The sequence below is a fragment of the Orbicella faveolata genome, unplaced genomic scaffold (genome assembly GCF_042242905.1).
Source record: "Orbicella faveolata isolate gen_17 unplaced genomic scaffold, um_ofav_v1 contig_36, whole genome shotgun sequence".
Taxonomy (NCBI): Eukaryota; Metazoa; Cnidaria; class Anthozoa; order Scleractinia; family Merulinidae; genus Orbicella; species Orbicella faveolata.
In genome coordinates, this window is record NW_028301565.1 from 2279256 (window position 1) to 2300187 (window position 20932).

The 20932-nt window shown below is 38.6% G+C and overlaps 2 protein-coding genes across 2 annotated transcripts; both read right to left on the bottom strand.

Moving 5' to 3' along the window:
* Positions 1–115: 115 nt before the first annotated feature.
* Positions 116–9495, bottom strand: LOC110044806 (extracellular tyrosine-protein kinase PKDCC-like). Its single transcript, XM_089275093.1, has 5 exons — positions 8629–9495; positions 4671–4805; positions 3777–4206; positions 2531–2731; positions 116–1785 (listed from the first exon to the last, which is right to left on the bottom strand). Exons 1-5 carry the CDS (start codon positions 9238–9240, stop codon positions 1670–1672), a joined length of 1494 nt encoding a protein of 497 aa, XP_089131219.1. The 5' UTR covers positions 9241–9495; the 3' UTR covers positions 116–1669.
* Positions 9496–11120: 1625 nt separating this feature from the next.
* Positions 11121–19709, bottom strand: LOC110044920 (THO complex subunit 3-like). Its single transcript, XM_020750493.2, has 11 exons — positions 19596–19709; positions 19355–19450; positions 19096–19219; positions 18398–18489; positions 17466–17534; positions 15949–16025; positions 14942–15022; positions 14197–14283; positions 13636–13714; positions 12620–12730; positions 11121–11620 (listed from the first exon to the last, which is right to left on the bottom strand). The coding sequence occupies exons 1-11, from the start codon at positions 19677–19679 to the stop codon at positions 11558–11560; spliced, it is 963 nt and encodes a 320-aa protein (XP_020606152.2). The 5' UTR covers positions 19680–19709; the 3' UTR covers positions 11121–11557.
* Between the last annotated feature and the right edge of the window lie 1223 nt (positions 19710–20932).

Sequence of the window (20932 nt, forward strand, 5' to 3'; positions counted from 1 at the left end):
ATATAAAAGACATTGCAAATAAAACGTTGTCAAATTAACAACTACCTATTTTATGTAAAGTTCACAAAAGATCCTACTTATTCTAGCTGAATGAACATGACATTTGCACACTCTCTTTAATTTCAGGAAATTTTATTTTAAGAACATAAGTGAATGTTATTACACACTTTAAACTCTATAGTAGTATACTCTAGTATTGTTTTGAGACAAATACTTGGAGTTTGATGAGTCAAATGCAAATCTATCAAGAAAACATCTAGAAATCCCGAAAATAGTGTCACCGACTTCGTCTGTAGTCAGTAATTTATAAAACAAGTTATAGAGAATTTGGTTCTGAGGTCGTACCCGTTACAACTTAGTGGAGTGATAAGCACAACTCGTTATGAAAGAAACGATACCTCGAAAAAGATGCCGATGAGGTTTATTTACCATCTTGGCACCCAGCGTTTAATTGAGAAAATACAGTAGCACTAGTAGACAAATTTTACGTGAGTCATGTAATGTTATGAGGCTTTGAACGTTTACGGTGGTTCCTTTTTTCCAGGGCCAATTCTAACCAAGTTTAAAGGCCATTATGGCCACGAACAAAAGAAAATCTCATGCATATGGCGTGCAACTTAAAGATTATGCCCGTAGATCAAGCACCCTTTCTCTACTGGACGCCGTGATGAGCCTAGTACGAGAATAAAGAAGTGTATTTACGTGTTGTAACTGATGGTTATAAAACGGGCTGCTCTCTTACATACGTATATAAGGCGCCAAAGGGTGTGGTTTCTCAGCCGTTTTAATCTGAATTATACTGTAGATTTTGACTCTTGGTCCGTGAAAGGGTATGCTTTACACTCTCTTTAAGCATTTGTATGTAGTTTAGATGCCAACTAGGTTTTTCCATTAAAATCAGGAATTCGAATTACGCAAATATATACCATTCCTGCCGGTTAGTTGAGGTCATGTACTAGAGCGAGAGATTATCAAGGTAAGCTTACTTTGATAATTTCTTGACTAGAGACGTGTGCTTCTTTTAGAGCTCTAGAACACGATATCGAATTGTGAGTCAGTATGAAACAGGGTATCGAAAATCGCATGCTTTGGTCTGAAATAGCGTAAGGGCTTCATGAAGTGCGTGGCACGTCCCCAGCCTAAATTTGTGGGGGTACCCCTCTCCCCCTCCCGTCCCCTGTCGCGAACTGAAGACGCTGCGCGCTCTGTTATAGAACAATACCTTCTGACTACTGTTTATATTGGAAGTGATTTTGTCATTCAGTGGTATCTTTATTCTTTTCTATTGTTCATTTCCGTTTGAATGCCAACGTACCAAGGCCGTCATATTGTTCAAAGAAAGCAACTCTCGGCATCAGCCTTGGTTTATTCTTTTATTATCTTCAATGACATCAAATAACTCAAATGCAACGCTTCCATCTGCCAGAAGGCACTTGGACGACGTCACATCGCAAATACACTTCTGCAACAACGTGCCTCGTGGCTCCTCCAGAGGCCAGGCAACCGTTGTCTACCTTCGTTGCCAGAAAGGGACGATATCGGGAGTAAGGAAGGTTACCTGTTGCCTCTGCCGAACGTTGACAACTTCTCTTTAAGTAAACACTAGAAAACTTGCTTTTTGTGCGTGTTGATTGATATTAATTACTTAGACGTAGGTCGCAGTTGGTTGTCAAGGTAACGTAACTACATTACTTTTCACGTGGATGGGCTGTTTGATGTAAATTGTGGTGTCTTTGTTAGGCTGGACATGTGATGTGTCATTCTTTAAATACACGATGAAGTAACCTGAGGAAAAAGGAGCGTAGACGTGTTTATTGTCCATAGACTTGTCTATCCGTGTGCTTAGCTGCAACTCACTGGTAATTTAAGCGGAACTTTTAACGTGTTTAACAAACGACACTTGTAAACCAAAAGAAGTGCAACACAAAGCCGATCGATCGAGCGGCACTTTTTAAAGAATGCACTAATGGGTGAAGAATTAATAAAAAGATGAAATCTATGCTCAAAATAATGCTCCAAAATTACTTTTCGATTAAACGGAAACAGTAATTTCAACCAAAATGTTAAAAATTACTGAAATTAATGCGCTCCATAAATCCAAGTTTCTTACGCCACTCAGTCTAGCAGACTAGCCTTTTTAAAGAAATTTATGCCACCCTTATTTTTCGAGACGTTCCTTTTTTTGTTTTGTTTTGCTTTTCTTTTCAATTAGACAAATTATCAATTAAACATGTTCTGAAAATTAGTATTTACTTTTCGAAGAGGGGAAACTGATCGAAAACGCAGAAAAAATCCTACAGAACCTTGTTAAATCCCCAGCCTCGATCCTAGTCTCTCTTTCTTTTGTTTTCCTTGTCGTGGGAGGCAAAGGAGGGAGCCTGGGAACGTGGTTGTTAAATCCCTTGGAGTGAAGGCGAACTCAATTCCAGGCCACAGGAGTGAAGAGTCTCTACCCATATAACGTGAAAATAACCAACTCAAGCCTTGCAAGGAGCACAGCTAGTTCATCATAGAGACTCTCTCCACTCACCTGTCCATAATGTTTCCACCGTAGTCACAAAAGCTTTGCATTGATCGTCCATGTCGCACTTGTATTTTGCCTCTGTGACGTCATAAACTGCCAGCTGACATGCGCCGAACAAACGCGAATTTAAACAGTCGTAATCATGTAACTTTGGGAAGTCGGCGTTAGGAAGTTCCTTGTAGAAATTTGTCGGACTTGTGTACGGTTCTAATGAGATCGAGATAAGAGAAAAAGCGTAAAAATTAAAAGGGAAAATTTTCAGGACCTGATAATACTTCATTACAAGTAGTTTAAAATGTAAGGCTTCAAAAGGATGAGAACAATTAAACTTTTTACAATAACTGTAGTCTGCGGATCCACGGCTAGCTACTTTGACGATGTTGTGACGAAATTCATGATCAATAACAGGACAGACGCATGAGAATACCAAATCAATGGGCATTTTTTATACCTATGATGTGCGTAGGCTTAGTGAGTTGTAAATGTCCGAACTGTTATTTAATAGCCTTTCAATTACGAATATCTCAGAAGACAGGCTTGATGGGGGCACATCATGGAAAATAAAGAAATGTCAACTTTCATAATAAGCAGTGGCTTAAACAAGCTTCCCCCCTACGGTGTCTTTACACTTGCTTAAAAGGCGTTTAATAAGGAGGGCATATTATAGAGTGGGGGTAGCTGGGTTGAGGGAAGGGAAGTTCTTTATTCGAAGCAATTTGGCGTTTCAAAAGTATTTTTGGGTTTATCATGATTTGGAAGGGATGTTACTTTTGAAAATTTTAGATGCGTGCAAGAAATATATAATAGTAAAACTAAGATATATAACGATATGAGACCCAACACTATTTCTAAAGCCGTTAAATGAACATCGCCAGGTTGGGTTAGGAGGTTATATGGGATATATTTATAATTTTCCCTTAGAATTATGTCGCAGTAAACAGAAGCCTCCATTTCGCGTGAAAATATGCTCGGATATTTGTCCGCGGACATTATTTGATCCGAGAATCTCACAGTTTTCCGAGAGCGTACAGATTATGTCCAAGGACGATCCGAGCATATTTTTTAAGTCAAATGGCAACTGGTTTGTTTGTTATCCTTCAAATATAATACTTTTCGCAGTGTGCGAATTGAGGAATATCACTCAAATATTCCCTAGTTTTAGCTGAGGCACATTTAGTCACGTGACGCGTTTAGACCAATCGCGTTCGAGCGAAAATATTTGATGGATTACAATTTGTAATCTATTTTATACCTAAATGTTTTCCTAAACGTAGAAGATCGAGCACTCTTTCCAAATGCCACGCAAGTTCGTCACTGCTCCAAGTCAATGTCTGAAGATTGTACTTAATCTCGTTCAAGTAACTTTGTAATTTCTCCGGAGCTCCTGGTATGAGAATATGACTCATTACACCACGACTCGCGTAATCCAAATTTTTGGCGGCGATTACACCTTGGCAGCGTCCTCGATCACATTGCAGTGTTTTATTTCCTTTAGCGCCTCTCACAACACAGTCCTTGTTTGACAAACATTCGGGTTCTTCATTGTCAACATCGTCAAAGTCTGTCAGCTTGATCTCTCCGCCGACCAGAATGAACTGTGACAGCTTGAAATCCCGGATAAGGAGCGAACCGATTGGAGAATGGGCTAAATAACTCAATAATCTGGCAAGACCAAGGCAGATCTGGAAAGGGAAAAACATTTGATTGAAATACTTCCTGGTATGATTAGAATTAACTAGGTGTACGCCAAAATTTAATTCGTGCATTGCATGAGCTAATATCATCTAATTTTCACAACTTTAAGTTTGCTCTGAACCCTATGTACAGAATTTTTCAAAACTTTGCCAAAACTTGCGTCTTATCGTGCTTATTAAAATTTGATAATATATATAAAAAAAATCAGTGTGCCGTTTTGAATTATAAGCCCCTAAAGCTGTAATTAAGGGTAGTTTTAGCAGGTCATACTGATGCTATGGTAACCTATTGTGTCACGAAAATGATAACAACGTGTTCACCAATGATTGGACAATTTTGTGGTACCATGATTGTAGCATCAGGTGATAAAAAGCGGTTGTAATGAATTATCAAAATCTAACTGCTGGAAACAGTTTTGAGCCACCTTAAATACAAAGACAAAAATCCCTACCCGAAATCTTTCCTGCCAAGGCAGCTGCACCAGGGTGATGACATCAAGCGTCGAACCAATTTCCGTTACCATGGTAAGGCCACGGGTCATAAGGTCAGCGGTATTAAGTTCATTTTGCCAACAGAAACCTAGAAGCTAAGAGAAAAAAGTTTAAACTTGGCAAATCATCCTGCACAATGATATGCGATAAGCTTTAATCATTTTGAACAAGAGACGATTTGTTTAATTTACAACCATTAATTTGTAATTATTATTTCTGGGACTAACGCACTCACTGAACTGAATAGAACAATTTTTTTCTGGTACATCAATCAATCAATCAGTCAATCAATCAATCAATTAATCAATTAATCAACCAATCAAAACTTGAGCTAACCGAGGTTGACCACCCCTCTACTAAATGGGGACACCTAGTGGTGACTATCTAGGGACGTAGCCAAATGGAATACCCGAGGGTGTCAACCAGAGATACCTCCACGTTCTCAAAAGTTGTGCCGCAGTTACGTTCGTACGTTTAACAATTGTCCCAATATAACTGTAGACTGAACGTTTTAAGAATAATTAAAAGATTAGCGTTAGTAAGCGAAACAAAATCACTGAAAAATCCCAAGACGTTTAACAACTTGGCCAAGGCCACGAGTGAAAACATTGACTGAATGATCATAAACACAATATTGGTTTTACAAATCTTAGTTATTTATGATCTGTATCTTATTACTCACAGTTTCGTCGAGTTTTTCCTAAGAAAACTGTTCCTTTATCGATCGGAACATATAAACATCAGTGAACGTTCGTCTTCTGTGCATCTGTGCTTTGTGGCAAATGGAGGTGTTTTTTGTTATGTCCCCGTATCGCTTGAAACCGCATGTTTTCTTAAGCCACCAATGCAGGGGTGGTGCATTGATGAGAAGCTAAAAGGTCAGACAAAAGGCAGGAAAATGTCGATTTGTAAAGCAATTACAGCGAACAAAATATCCCGCATTTCATCGATTTCAGTATCTTTAAGATCTTTGCCGAAAAGCAGTCATTGTACTTTCGGAGAGCGGAAAATAACTTAACGACTCCCATTAGTAATTGATTTTCAACTACTTTTTACTGACCTCAATCAGTTTTAAAATTACAAATGGGCGAGTCATTTCGATTTTTTTTTTCGGTAATGACGCTTGCTACGTGCCGACTTAGCAAAACGCGCTTAGAAAACGTCTTGTTATGGCATAATATTACCAACTTATTCTACGTTGGAAACCTCGAGAAGAAAAGAAAATTGTGAACCTGATGAGATGCGTTTTTGGCCCTCAGTAGACCTCCCTAATCTGCTTTCATTTGGAAAAATATTTCAACAGGCAGGCATTCTCTCATACTGTCCAGGTCTGTCCAAGCTGTCTGCTTTGGGCTGGGTTACCGTTGTATTTTGTTCGTCCAGTTTTTTTTAGTTTTGCCTTTCCTATTAAAACGTGAACACCATTTTCTCTGATATAGACCCGGTAAACATTGATCGTCTAGCTTGTCAGGGAGTCGATAAAATCCTCAGCAGAGCGGGTAAAAATCGTTTTTTATGCTCAACCCCTAAAACAAAAGTGACCGCGCGGAGACCACTACGCAAAGGTCCTCGGAATCTCCCAAAACAATCATGGTAAAAGCGACATAAACATTTCCTCTAGTGTTAGTATGGGAAAATATACATCTTTATTTTCTTAGGGTGGCTATTTCTTTTCCTCGGGCGGCAACGCCCCAAAAACTGACAAGAGAACTTCCGTGAGAGCGTGGGAGCCTGAAATTTCGCCAAGGAAACTCAAGAGCCACTGGGTTGGGTAACTTCTGTTACAGAAGTGTGCAAATGCTGCCACAGCAGTCCGCCAGTGGTCTGCCACAGTCGTTTAACCGATTCTTCCTGGTATAAAAAAGCCTTTGTTTGTCATATTTGTTTTGAAAAATGCGGTATCAAAATAAAGAATTGAAGTATGCTCTGAGGAAAAGCTTTACAGCCAGGGGAATTTGGCGAAGTTATGTTTTTCATGACAGTTTTAACACTTTTACTTCATTGTCTTTCAGGTTTGTGCAGTGTCCACAGTACAGTGTGTAATGGCAGGTCTCATAAACTTCTTAGATTTTGAAGATGATTATTAAGGTGCAGTTATAGGTTTGCATTAAATAGTGGGAAAACGACCTTGTAAAGAAGATTTAATTGAAACATTTAAGCTAGTAACTGTCATGTATGCGTCATCGTTTATCACCTTATCTGCTTGTAAAGTTCAAAGGCATGATGGGAAATAAAAAAAAGCACGTAAAGTTGACAACATGGGGTAGTGTCTGTAGTGTACATAACAGTAACTAATACATGGGCATTAAAATAAGCCTCTCCTGTCAGCCTGATTCATTTGGTGGAATTGATTTGTTCCTGTTTTATTTCTCTCCTGACTTACATCCCATTCCAAAACATAAAAAATAGAAAAATAAAAAAAAAAATAGATAAAAAATCACCAAGACTAGACATCATTTTAAAATGGTCCTTAACCTTCGCATTTTGCATTCGTTCTTATATCTGGATGCGGTGGCATTTAAGCTTACACACGTCCGTATCGAATGTCGCCATTTAATATCCACTATAGTTCAGAATCACTAAATGAACCATATAAAAGGCCACTTTTGGGCTCTATTTCTATTTCTGTTTCCTGCATCGGAAAAAAAAAACGTCCTGGGCAGCTGGACCGAATAGAAGTTGTTGTCTTTCTGTAATGTATTGTTGCAACCATTACTGAGTTTACTGAGTGCTTGAAAGACTATTTTAGTCAACCAGCTTTCATTGAATCAACTTTCACCTCACGCACAAAAAATGCCTCCTGTTCCGATGGATAATCCCGACCCGAAACAAACCAGTGCACACAATCACTTTAGTGCTCTAAATTGTCACAGTCTCAAAGAAGATTGCCTTATTTTATAGAGCCTCTATGCTTAAGAGCTATCTCTACCGCTCCATGAATAAATTTCACATTAAACACAACTGGAACATTAGGAATAAAATTAGTACTAAAAGTACATGAAAGTAATTCTAAAATAAAGAAATGAGGAAATTGCTAAATAAAGTTTAAAGTCATTTCTCGTCTACAAACTCTTTGGTGTTACAAAATTAAACACAAAATACGAAGAAAAACTGTGCAGGCCAGAAATTTCAGTTATGTTCCACTACCATTAGTTAGTGGATTTACTTATTAATTTGATTTCGGACTTTTCAAGTCTCAATTCAAATTCTTCAATAATTTTTTTTGACATCATGTTTGTTTCCCCTTGACTATAACACAATTCCTCTATAGAATGTTCAATATTTATTCACAGAGGAATTTCAAGATCATCCTTCCTAGCTAGTTGGCTAAGAGGATTAAAAGGTGAACAGAACACTCCAAAGGTTAATTAAGTCTTTAAAACGTTGGGCCTGCCTCCAATAATTGAAATCACATCTTCAAGATTACAATAATCAGCTTGCAAGCATGTGATATGAATATGACTTAGTGGTGGAGGGCATTTCTACAATTTCAAGTCACATGAAAGGCCCTCGAGTAATTTCTCCCTTCCCTTTTTCCGTTCTGTTCCCCCGCTATTTACAACACTGTCGTTGGCAAGATGTTTCAGGACTTTCAAATGGCTCCTTCTAGTTGAGATAGTTCTGATACTGTCATGATATTTAAAACTATAACAAGACTTATCGCGTCAGTGTACGACCATTATAGTAACAGACATATCGCGAGCAAGCAGGCGTTTCAATTTGTATGTACACAAGGAACATGGTCTGAATTTTACGACGGTGCGACAAAGTTTTTTTTTAAAGAAGTCATTCGCTAGCCTTGTGGAAAGAGAAAATCATAAATTGCCCAAAATAACCAGGATCAACGAAAAAGGCAATGGTTATTTTTATCATCTGATGCAACTCAAATCAATTATTCTGACACAGCACTTAGCTTACCTTCACAATATTTGCATGTCGCAACTGTTGAAGCATAATTATTTCCTTGACCAACTTGTATTTTGCGAAAATAAAACATTCCTCAACAGTTCTATTCCCCGTAGGATGTAAAACACAGCGTTTAATATCCTCATTGTCTAAGCGAACGCTTTTTATAGCGACTTCTTCATCCCTGTAGAGCCCTTTTTGCACCGTCTTGGTGTAGCCGCGACCAATATTTCGCACCACTTTAATGGCTTTTATTTCGCTGCAACCGAGAAGACCAGTTGATAATGACGGTAGTTTCCCTAATGTTGTGTTATACAATGGTGAATTTTGATATTCTTCCCATTGTTTCAACTTCGGAAAAGATTTAAGAGCTCTTCCTTGCTCCCGGTACAATAATTCAGATTGCAAATTCAGTAATATTTCATCTTTTGTGTTTTGAACGTTGTATGAAGCCAGCGCCGAAGGGAAACCACTAAAATGGTTGTTTACCTCTGAAGCACGTAGAAGATGGTCACTGTTAATCTCGTGTACGGTCTCCAAGATCACAACCAGACAGCAAAACAATGACAAAGAACATATAGTTAACAACGTTCGTACCAGAAAGCCACGCCGAGATCGCTTCATTGCGATCAGATTCCAGTAATTCTTAAGGCGAGGAAATGCACTTCAAGTGTTTCTTCCCCGCTTGAATAATCCATTTCTAAGCTTCTGAAAACGCAGACGTACTCGAAACTGTCTCTCTGTCAATTCTGACAAACGTCGGGGATTCCAGTGATGTGTAGTATAAACAAAAACCGGGATATCGGACCTCAAAAAAAGGGAAATGGCGTTTATTACAGATTAAGAAGCGTGGTAGATAATAGAGTGGGTCTGGCAGCGGAAATCATTAGCAAAACATCAAAATTTAGACAAAGGCTTTGATAGTTTGTTTAAATATCTTTAAATATCACGCCCATTAGTACAATATAAAACACACCTCCTTGATAATGAACTGCAAATCATCGGCTACTGATATAAATAACATCACACAAAAAAGATATCAGCTGTCAGAACTCGTTCACCGCAGAGGAGAATTGACAGCGCAATTTGAGGCGAATACATTTTTCTGGGAAAGCGCAATGAACATGAACAATTAAAATTGAATTTTCAATTTGTTAACTTGTGAAGTTTTAAAAGTTACTTATAGATGCAAATCTAAAATCATCAATATGTGCATGTCAAACCCTGCCGAATCAATCTGTAAAGCTTTGTTTCTTTTAGTTTAGTTTAGTTTAGTTTTTTTTATTTATTTATTTTTATTTAACCATTTGTTATTAACTTAAAACGAACAACTCCGCGAAAATACGAACGGAAATGGTGGTGAAATCATAAAGCGCTTATTTCATGATCCCGTGTCTGAAATTTCCGATTTTTCTATTTATCTTATATCACAGTCGCAAAACATATCACAAAAGGAAATTATAATTAATTGAGTGAGCGCTTGATATGTTACCAGCTCGGGTTACGACACATTTCTAATGACAGAAATTTTTCTCTGCTCATACCCTCTCACAGGTCATTGCATGTTGTAAAGTGTGTACCGTAATCTGCCAGTTGCCGTGAAAAACTTGTTTTCTTAGTAAAATATTAATATTGTTTATCATTATTATGGGATTAAAGGAAGGCAACAATGCTGGAGATTTCACTCCACTTCGAAGAGAAAGAAAAAGTAGGCTATTACTTTCTAAATTTTGCTCATAGCTGACCCAATGGGTGAAAGGGTTACGTTTTCACAATTTATGGCATGAAGATGGCCATTCCAAAGAATAAGCCCTTTTCTAATGACCGTCAAACAGAAGTAATCACATCTGGGGTCCGTTTCTCGAAAGCCCCGGAAACTTTTCGGGCCCGTAAAGCCATAGCAAAATCTCGAACCTTACGATTACAGCGCTGTTTTATTCACATATCCTTAATATGAAGAGAAGTTCCCTTCACACAAGGAGTTTCAGGCGCATACACTTCTCCGTTTTTAGATAGATTGACTAAAAATGGCTTTATGGGCCCGAAAAGTTTCCGGGGCTTTCGAGAAACGGACCCCTGGCTCGATTACAACAAATGAAATAATGCAATTGCCGATGCAAGTGACGATTTTTCTGTCTCAAATTTATCCGTCTAATTTTCCGTCCAAATCGACGGGAAAATTAATTAATAGGACGAAAAACTCTCTTCAATTCATAATAGACTCACTAAGCGTGATTTTTGGTATCATTCAAAAGGTTTGATCTGACGATGCAGTCAAAAGAAGTTTATAGCGAGTTTTAACCAGTCAGAGAGCTCCACAAACCCTTTGAGGCTCTGTAACTTGCGAGGGCAGTGAGGGTACGGGAGGGTGGTCGGTGGACGAGGGACTGCAAGGCGGCGTTTTTGTTCATATAATGAAACACTACTCGTGCTAGTTCAGAATTGTTCCAAACTGCACCAACCTCAAGGCTCGTGCAATTTTGAAAAATATTCTCACATATCACTCGTAGTGCAAATTCTTTATTGCACCCGCATTCATACGACTACCACGACACATGAAAGCTGAAGAAGCTTATAGCTGTAAGCGAATTTCCTTGTGCAGTATTCGCACTGGTCCACGAAAAGTGTTGGGGTATATAAACCAAGCTCTTTTTACCTAATAGTCTGTTACGAGATGTGCAATTTTCCAGGCACTCAATCCAGGGTTACAAGAATCCTCAAAATTCTTTTCCTCATTTCATTCACAGTAAAATTGCATTAAACCAGACTAAAAATGTACAGATATTTTAACACAACGCGATCTTAATTCTCGCAGAAGAAATGGACCAAAACATAACATCAATGAACAGTTTAAGAGTGTCTTGAACGCGGTAGTGCGTTTGCAAAGTATGTTCCACAACAACCACGGTCTCCGACTGTGATAATTCAGTGCTATCCAGGGTTATGAAGAGTTGGTTAGCAGTCCAAACAGACGGACAGTGCCGGCATCACGATCGTGTTTATCCTGAAAAACAAATAACAACTTGGATCACATTAAAAAAAAAAAAAAAAAGTGAAGCCTTGGAGCCGACTGGCTCATAGCTGCCGGCGCTTACTCCGGTTTCTGTAGCATGAAGTGGCTAGGAGTATTTCTACTCCCCCTGGATGGGATGCTATTCCATCGCAGGTCACTCCCTCGCAATTTGTTAGGTTTTCCCAACAAGTCACCGGTACCCATTTATACTCCTGGGTAGAGAGAGGCACTGTGAGAGTTAAGTGTCTTGCCCAAGAACACAACACAGTGTCCCCGGCCATGGTTCGAGCCCGGACGCTCGATCCAGGGACGAGCGCACTAACCATGAGGCCTCCGCGCCTCCACACGATCGCACTTTGGATCGCATTTTGCTGTGTAGTAACTGATTAACAAAGAGACAACTCGCCCGTGTTTTCTATGACTGAATAGTAAAATGAGACACAGAAGTCGATTTCAATGCTTCAAGTTATTATAGTCAGGCATACAAAACAAGGGCGAGTAGTTTCAGTTACTTTTTTAAGTTGACACTACAAAGGTGAGCCGTCAAAAGCCTGCATCTTTAGGCATTTTTTAATCCAAAACTAAAGAATAACTTTAGTTTCACGGAAAAAGGTACGTAGTTTACATCGGCATTTTCAATAATAACATCCCGGAGTTCAGAACTTTCATTATTTATCGTCACCCGGTTGTGTCTGGACAAGTTTCGAAAAAGATAACTATACTACGTTCTGTGAGAAGTAAAACCAAAACCAACTGTGGCTCACTGGTTTTCCCGCGCTTTGCGTCAGCTATGTGTATCTACTTCAAGTCTTGACTTGTCCACTAAAGTAACCGATTAGCTGTATCTTTGGTGATGTGTGATTACTTTGGTATAATGGCTTTTACATGTACAACAGTAATTTGAAAACTGCCTTAACGCAAAACCAAAGAAAACAGCCCCAATGGCATAAAAATCACGTCTTCTTTCTAACAGATTGCCTCAGTGTTTACCTTATCGTCACACGCGAAAGCCAAGAGAGGTTTCTGTGGATGCCAGGCTACTGTAAAGGTTGGAGCATTGCATGGTACTTCACATATCCTCTCGCCTGTCTCGACCATCGCCTAGACATTAATAAAATAACATCACTATACAATGTTGCTTGCGGGTCTACGCAAATAAACCATTAAAATAGACCTCAGCATTGGAGAGAAACTCACTTCACCTGGCGTTGAAGCAGTCGTCAGTTTAACACGATTTTTGGAGAAAATGTCTAAGTAGGGATTGGTGAAAACGAGAAAAGGGTTCGAAAGGTGCAATTCTGGTCAGAAGCCTACATAATAATAATAATAATAATAATAATAATAATAATAATAATATTTTTTTTTTTTAAAAAGGAGTGTTTATTGTGACAAAAACTAGAGCTAAGCTTTACAAAATGCTATAATATTTACATAATTTGATGTCTGTTAAACCAGTAAAACATGTTTCCGTATCTAATAATAATAATAATAATAATAATAATAATAATAATAATAATAATAATAATAATAATTGTCGCGGCTAATCGCCGTCGCAAAGTACAGCAACGACGCAGCTCAACAAGGTCGAACCGAAAGCATACATTGGCACCTCTGGCAGCCGCTATACGGTCCATGGAACTGGTCTAGGCCTACATGTACATTGTAGATAGTTGTTGTTGTTGTTGTTACCGTTGATGTTGTTAAGTCTGTCGTAATGGTTTCTGCTGTTTCAACTGTTGTTATTATCACACTTGTTAGCTGATAATTATTGCTGTTGCTGCTGTTGTTATTTCGTTGTTTTCAATGTTGTTATTGTTGTTGTTAGTTGTTGTTGCTATTGTATTGATACGTGCTTGTAACGTTTTTTATTGCTGTTCTTTTGCTGTTGTTGTTCTATTGTTGTCCTTATTATTAAATTGTTATTGTTGATATGAAAGCTGTTCTTGTTGTTATTGATGTTGTTGTTGTTGTTGTTGTTTTATAGCAGTGCAATATTTATCACATACTATGTCAATGATAAGATCCTCAGAGCCAGACGCCAGCATCTCTCCATCGTGACTGAAACTCAGTGTTCTAACGGGCCAGCTGAGAATCAGGAAACATAATCAAGAATTTCATCAGTAAAAGCCATTAAAGATTTCTCAGTGCACAATTCTTAGAGGCTCCATTCTGATATACTATTGTAGACATTCTTTGTAAAGCCTTGTGAAAGAGAACTGATATGTTTCCTTCCATGTCCATTTTATGTTTCTTGCTAGAAATTTGGGACTGGGACGAGGAGTTCTTCGAGTACTACAAGTACTAGAACTACGAGTAGTCCCTCTTTCGCTTAGTCCGTCGTGAGTGACGCGAAAGGGAACCGCAGGAAAAAAAAATGGCGGCGCGAAATCCTTGGGAGTAGAAGCCCTTATCACCCCCAAGATTTCACGCAGCCATTTTTTTCTCGCGGTTTTCTTTCGTGTCACTCACGACGGACTAAGCGAAAGAGGGTCTACCCGTAGTCTAGGTTCTCCGATGTAAATCCCACTCATCTTAACATGTATCTATCTCTATTTAATGTCACTCACTCTAATCTTGAGAATGTTCGCACACACACCAGCTCATCCAGATCCCACAGGCTCACCAAAGCGTCTGCACTTCCAGTTGCAAAGTATCTGATCAAGATAAAAACGAGCAGTCAAGCACAATGACATGTAGTGAACCGTTAATGGTCACACACACAAATGCAAAAAAATGCTTTGTTTCCATTCACGTAAAGTGCGCTTCTGCTAGAATTGTCGAAAGTATGAATACCAAACTGTAGGAAAGTATCACTGACAGTGTTAGCTTTATATCCTAACTTTTGACATCTTTCAGTTTGGAAACTGCCTTTGATTGGTTCCTTTCGATTTAATTAATCAATGAAACTCTGGGTTGGAGGTTGAATGGATCGTTACCTTAACAACCACGCCCACCTTACAAAGTACTCTTGAAGTTTTGTCTAAGTTAGCCCATGACTAAAAAATGTTAAAAAATGGTGAAACAAAAAGAGAACTTAAGCAAGTGGAAATGTTGCGTGTGCCACTGTAAAATGGTACTTCTAATCACTGAAAAGTCATGAAAAACTGCCAAAGATGCTTGGCTAAATGGGCCAGCTGACAACTGGAGGGGAGAAATAAATAAATATTGTACCTGCAATGTAACTCTATGGTGAAGTAATAGGAGTCTCAAAATGTACTAACAAAAGGCATTTTTTACAATCTTGAGCACATTATTTGGTCTGATCATGTGACTAACAGCTTACTCTACATGAAGATGTAGAAGTTTACTCACCTTCCCTTGGGATCAAACTTTATACAGATACAGTTAGCAGGATGAGCATGTAATGTCTGTTGTGGTTTCAAATCTGGGTAACTTAATTAAAAAAATAAATAATATTACTGGCATATACCAAAAACCCTGCAGCATATCACAATACCTTGTTGAGTTATGGTAAATCTACATCTGGCCATGGGGTCTATACTACCAGAGCTTATCCCCGGTTCTGTAACACTAGCTAACTAGGAGTATTTCTACTCCCCCCTGGATGGAAGTAGTCCATTGCAGGGTTATCCCCCAGCATTATATTCCCTGGTAACCATTCGTACACCTGGGTGGAGAGAGGCACCGTGAGAGTAAAGTGTCTTGCTCAAAGAACACAACCCAATGTCCCCAGCCAGGGCTAGGACCCAGACTTCTCCACCCAGGCATTTAGCCAGATGGGGTCCATGCATCATGTGGATGGCTCCTTTCTAAAGAAAATTATTTTATTTTTCATATGCTGCCTTAACAATTGCTCATTTGAGCAGGCCCTACAGCACATTTTGGACGGCCACTTTTTAAATTCTGGCTAAAAGCCTGCAGCGCACCATTTAAGGTCATTCCCCACCATTGCATTGCGCATCCTTACTGCAAATAATTTATGGCGTCATTAGCGCACGTTCGCGCACGCGCACATTGAAAACATGGCAGATTTGCCTTGATATTAAGTTCTGTCAATTGAAAAATGGCTATAGCTCACTAACAAACTCAGGCACCCCAAATTTTTCTTCCAGTCATTTTAATCAACTAATCATTAGCTTTGCATGAGAAAAGACTGATCTGATTACTATTAAATAACACTAAAATGGGACATTTTCAATGCCTCACTGCTCCTTAACAAACATGGGCACCCCCCTTTTTATTTTATAATTAAAGTTCTCATATGATAAACATTCATTGGACAAAATTTGAACAAAAATCTATGAGCAGTTTTATTTCAGGGGAATTACCTTAAGCTCCCAGTGTGAATTTAATTTTACCTTAATATGTTAATACATCCATGACCATTTGTAAGGAAAAATAAATCATTTGTGTTGTTCCAGGAAATTTCATTAACCTATGTAGAAGAAACATAGAATTTTCACACTAACATCACCAAAAACATAACAATTGCCTTTCATATTTGCTCCTTCAGTGAGCTAAGCTTCATGCTTCACACAGCAGTGACTTAGACTAGCCACAAGATCACTTTTTCTTTTAGTGCAAAATGACATGAATTATTGGAAAGCTTGGACCTTTACAAAATCTATCTAACACTGGGAACAACCTTTATCACATTTACTTACATATGTACATATGTACATGTATATATATGCATACATGCAAATAAAGACAAAATGATGTTGCAAAGCTGTTTACAGACAGTTGAACCTCGATTATCCGTACCTCGATTATCCAGATTTTCTCGATTATCTGAACTTTTACTCTAGTCCCAATTTTGTCATGAATTTTTATTAGTCACATTCAAGATCCATAGAAATATTCTTTTTAAAACTATAGCTGCATTGAAAAGTGCAGTCAAAAGCAACTTTGTTTTGCTTTTACAGAGTAAAAGCAGCGCACGCGCACGTCGTAACTAATGAAGAACACTCAAATGAGTTCTGATTTGCTCAGAGTTGAGTGGTTCAAGATGTACAGTAGCCCATATTGTTTCCCAAACGATTTGTAAAAGTGTTGTTTCTTGATTAAATGTTGCTTTATTTAAACAGTTTTTCATTGATATTCATATTTTTGATTATCCGGACTATTTTGTCTAGTCCCAACGAGTCTGGATAATCGAGGTTTGACTGTACATGTATGTACTTGTGCAAGTACCTCATAATACATGTTCTTAAACATGTTCTTACATCTTATAGTGAATGGGGTGATGGTGGGTTAGACAGGAAAATTAAAAGCTGCACACTACAGTATTTCTCTCAGAACCCCATCCCAACAACTGGTAAGAAATACAAAAGAAAGGGGAGGGGGAAATTGACTTCTTTATTTGTTATAATCTGAGCTAACACTGAATAGATATATCAACATCAAATTAAACTTCCTTGTACTTCAACTGAAAATGTTGGTTTCCTGCTTTGGTATCATCAAAAACACCAGTCCCCCAATAAGCAACCACTCCCAGCACTTTGAGAAAGGTTCTACTTGTTGATGTTGTTTTTGTTCTTTATAATTGGTTTAATTAATTTATCCACACAGGTTAGACTTTGCTTTGTCCTACACACAAGTGGTCTGAAAGGAAATGACAAGAGCACGAAAGACGCATTGGGGAAACACACACATAAAAGCTGATCTAGATGACTGTTCCCGGCTCCACCCCATCCATGTATTCCTCATATACATGCAGTGCCAAAAGAAATGAAAAGACTGACAACTGTTTTTAGTGAACATGATATGACATTTGATGGTTCTACTTCAGAAATTAAAATAGTGACAGAACCATATTTTTAAAAGGAAGGAATCATTCCCCATCATGTGTAATTAAATAAAACAACCCACTCACCTCAAATTTAAATTGTTCATCACACCTTGCCTTGTAAGTTCTTGCATCTATAAATGTTATCAGATCTTCCTGAAAAAAAGGTTAAATGTTAAAAGACTGGATTTAACAAACCATACAGGTTGTTATCAGCTCTGATGCTGTAACTTAAGATTTCTGAAGGGATTTGACAGCCTTAAGCATCAGTACTCCCAGTGCAGTCTCAAGAATCATGACAGGTCTTGTTTCTCGTGAGAGTCATCTTGGGAGAAACCGATGCATCTTGCGAAAAGGCTTACCTTTAAGCAGTAGTGTATCAGAAATGTCTTGTGCAAGATTTCAGAACTTCTAGGGCAGTATGGCGACTGAGACGGAAGCTAAGTACTGCAACTTACTATATCTCTCAGTTAGTATGCATGCTGCGATTGGTCAGTTTAGCTGGCCATACTCTCCTGTACAGCCCACTAAATTTACAGTTGGTTTTGTTGCCAAACTGTTTTGTGATTTATCAATACGTGTTCTTAACTTTTATAGCATTAGTGAAACTTTGCAACTTTCTTATACTCTAAATTATGTAATAAAGCATGCCAACGACTTAAAAAATGTTTCAAACTGATTCGTTTTGCTTTCGAGGTGCATCAGAAATTTGAAGCCTTTCCGAATCCGCGTGAATAGAAATCGTTTCGGAACCTGTCAGGCACACAGTAGAGATATAATAAATATCTTACTAACCTCGTCTTCTCAGTCCATACTGTAAGTTACGGATCATCGTTTTTTCCCCTTCGATTTATGACCCACACGCTTCGCGCTTGGGCCATAAATCAAAGGGGAAAAAACTTGGTCCGTAACTTACAGTATGGACCTTGAACTCAGTTAGTAAGAGGTATATACTGCAGCGAGAACCCTGACGGGCTTATCACCCAAACTCCAGATGAACAGGATCAATATCAACATACCTTATTTCCCACTGCTATTGTGTTGCCATCAGGACTCCAACATATGTTAATATTCTCTCCTTTAGTATTTACTACTGACACACACTTGTTAGCTGTAAAAAGAAATTACAATAAGAGAGTCTTCGTATACTCAAGTGCATATTAGTAGTTTAACGTGTCAGCATTTTAAATGTAGAATGCTAAATGCAGATATGTAGGTTATTAAAAGGCACAAGGCACAATGTAGGTAAAGTCTATATTGAGGCTACTGACCTATCAGTGCAGCTCTTATCCCTGGCTTCCTGAGTATGAATTGACCAGGAGTGTATGTATTTCTACTCCACCCTGGATACTAGTCCATTGATGGGGCGTGTTTAAAACAAATGGTAAAATGATGAAATGGCACTGTGGATAAGTCAATGCGGGATACAGGTGTCTTAAAGGGTTAACCCTTACAATTATTGGAAGGTAAACACTGTAGAGTCAGTGATATTTAGGCTAACTGCAGTACCATTTCGTGATTTTGTGTTTTAAACATGTTCCATTGAAGGGTTTCCCCTCCCTCCCACCTGCCCTCCCACCTGCCCTCCCCCCTGCCCTCAAGACAACACAGTGTAATGATCCCCTGCCAGGGCTGAAATCCCAACTGCTCAATCCTGGGCACTGTACCATCCCCCCAAAATATAAGCTTAATGAAATTGATGACTTCATAAATTTACCTCTTGCATCCCATATTCTGATAGTTTTATCCCCAGACGCAGTCACAAGGAGATCTGAATTGCTAGGATGCCAACAGAGCTGATCGACACTCTCACCGTGGCCTTTATGGGTTGTTTCTTTTGTCTAGCAAAGATGGTACAGCTGTCAGTTTAATCAATTCAAATAAGTCTTAAACTTAAATAAGGAGTTGAATTAAAGTAAAAATATAAGATCTAGAAATCTAAAAGCTGTAGATAGAAAAATGGAAACTGCACTCACCAAGCGATCTTTCTCTAGAACAAAAATACTGACAGTTCTATCGAAAGATCCTGAAGCAAGTCTTCTACCATCACAGCTCCACGCCACCGAATGAACCTAAAACACGCGCAAAACAACTTAACAAGCTACATTTTGCGCCAAAGCACGACTCTCAAGTTTTAGTACATCCTCTATGCAAATAGTACATCTACAGGCCAGATATCACCAATTAAACTCCAAATTATAGTTTCTCTTTGCAAACCTTGGCTGTATGGGCAACAAAGTCTTTCGTTCTTGAGTTATTTTCAAAGTACCGTCGCATTTCGTTCAAGTCGGTGGCCGCCATCTTGAATTAGTGTCGTTCCCAGGTTCATTCGTCGTTTATGTCGTTTGCATGTGGAAAACTGGGTTCCAGTAAGGGGAACTTAAAGGGGGTGTCACAGTGATTTGGGTATCCCCGTGTTTTGGGTACCCCCGTACCCAAATCCCTAGTGTTTTGGGTACCCAAACACTGAAAGCGTTAAATACCACAGACTGGGGCAAGTGAAATCATCCATAATTCTGCTCAAAAACCATTTATATTCTTACAAAGCTTTGTCTCAGTAAATAAAAGCTTTCTTAACCTTGATATAAACACATAACGTCGCTGAAAATTGTCGCAATTTATAACAGACCGTCTGATCCTAGTTCTCATTTATAACGACATACAAAACCGTATTCACGCGCCAAAGCTCCTTGTATGAACATGCGCTTAGTGCCTATCGATAACCCTTGAAATGCACGTCATTTTAAACAAGAAAGGCGCATTCTAAACCTCGGATAGTTCGGCCATTGAATAAAATCAATATGCGAGCGGGCACACTGAGATACGGCCGTCACGCAACATGCGGGTCTCAAGCTGTGACTGACCTCTGTGTATGTTGCCTGTCTGAAATAAACCTTGTCTCAGACTTGTTTATTTATCGCTCTTTCCTTGATTATCTCTCCTACTACTTGCCTTTGCAATGTGCCTGCTTCTTATTGTTTCTTTAATTTAAGGTAACCAAATCTAAAAGGCAAAGCAAACTTACAAAGACGAAATTAATTCTAATGAGGAAAGGACTAGATCAAAATGCTGAAATGTAAGGGATACCCAAATCCCTAGTGATATGGGTATCCCTTTCTAGGGTGTTTGTTTGTTATCGTTTCTTTACTTCAGGCAGCCAAATCGACCGAAGATTAAAAAGCAAAGCAAATTTTCAAAGACCAAAGGCGTTGAAGGGGAGAAAGGACAAGAAATGCGAATAATTAAGGGATACCCAAATCCCTAGTGATATGGGTACCCCCTTCCAATATGTTTATTTGTTATCGTTTCTTTAATTCAGGGTAGCCAAATCAACCGAAGATAAAGAAGCAAAGCAAACTTGCAAATACGAAAGTCATTCCAATGAGGAAACGACTAGAAATGCTAAAACGTAAGGGATACCCAAATCCCTAGTGATATGGGTATCCCCTTCCAATATGTTTATTTTAACAAATAAACACACTGGGAGGGGATACCCATATCACTAGGGATTTGGGTATCCCTTACATTTCAGCATTTCTAGTCCTTTCTACATC